Source organism: Cariama cristata, unplaced genomic scaffold, assembly GCF_000690535.1.
Source record: "Cariama cristata isolate BGI_N322 unplaced genomic scaffold, ASM69053v1 scaffold37772, whole genome shotgun sequence".
Classification (NCBI taxonomy): Eukaryota; Metazoa; Chordata; class Aves; order Cariamiformes; family Cariamidae; genus Cariama; species Cariama cristata.
Window position 1 is genome coordinate 1 of NW_009602723.1, and position 249 is coordinate 249.

General features: G+C 68.3%; 1 protein-coding gene across 1 annotated transcript; it reads left to right on the plus strand.

Annotated features, from left to right (window-relative positions):
• Positions 1 to 19: 19 nt before the first annotated feature.
• On the plus strand, positions 20 to 242 carry LOC104154851 (ETS domain-containing transcription factor ERF-like; the record flags this gene model as incomplete). The annotated part of the gene is made up of 1 exon (XM_009694894.1): positions 20 to 242. A coding segment is annotated over one exon (223 nt), but the record flags the coding sequence as incomplete, so codon positions are not given.
• Positions 243 to 249: the final 7 nt, after the last annotated feature.

Consider the following 249-nt stretch of genomic DNA (forward strand, 5'->3'; position numbering starts at 1 on the left):
GTCCCGCCCCCCCGCCCCAGGTTTCGCCTTCCCGGACGGGGCGTACAAGCCGGAGTCGAGCCCGGGCTCGCGGCAGATCCAGCTCTGGCACTTCATCCTGGAGCTGCTGCGGAAGGAGGAGTACCGGGAGGTGATCGCCTGGCAGGGCGACTACGGCGAGTTCGTCATCAAGGACCCCGACGAGGTGGCGCGGCTCTGGGGGGTCCGCAAGTGCAAGCCCCACATGAACTACGACAAACTCAGCCGCGC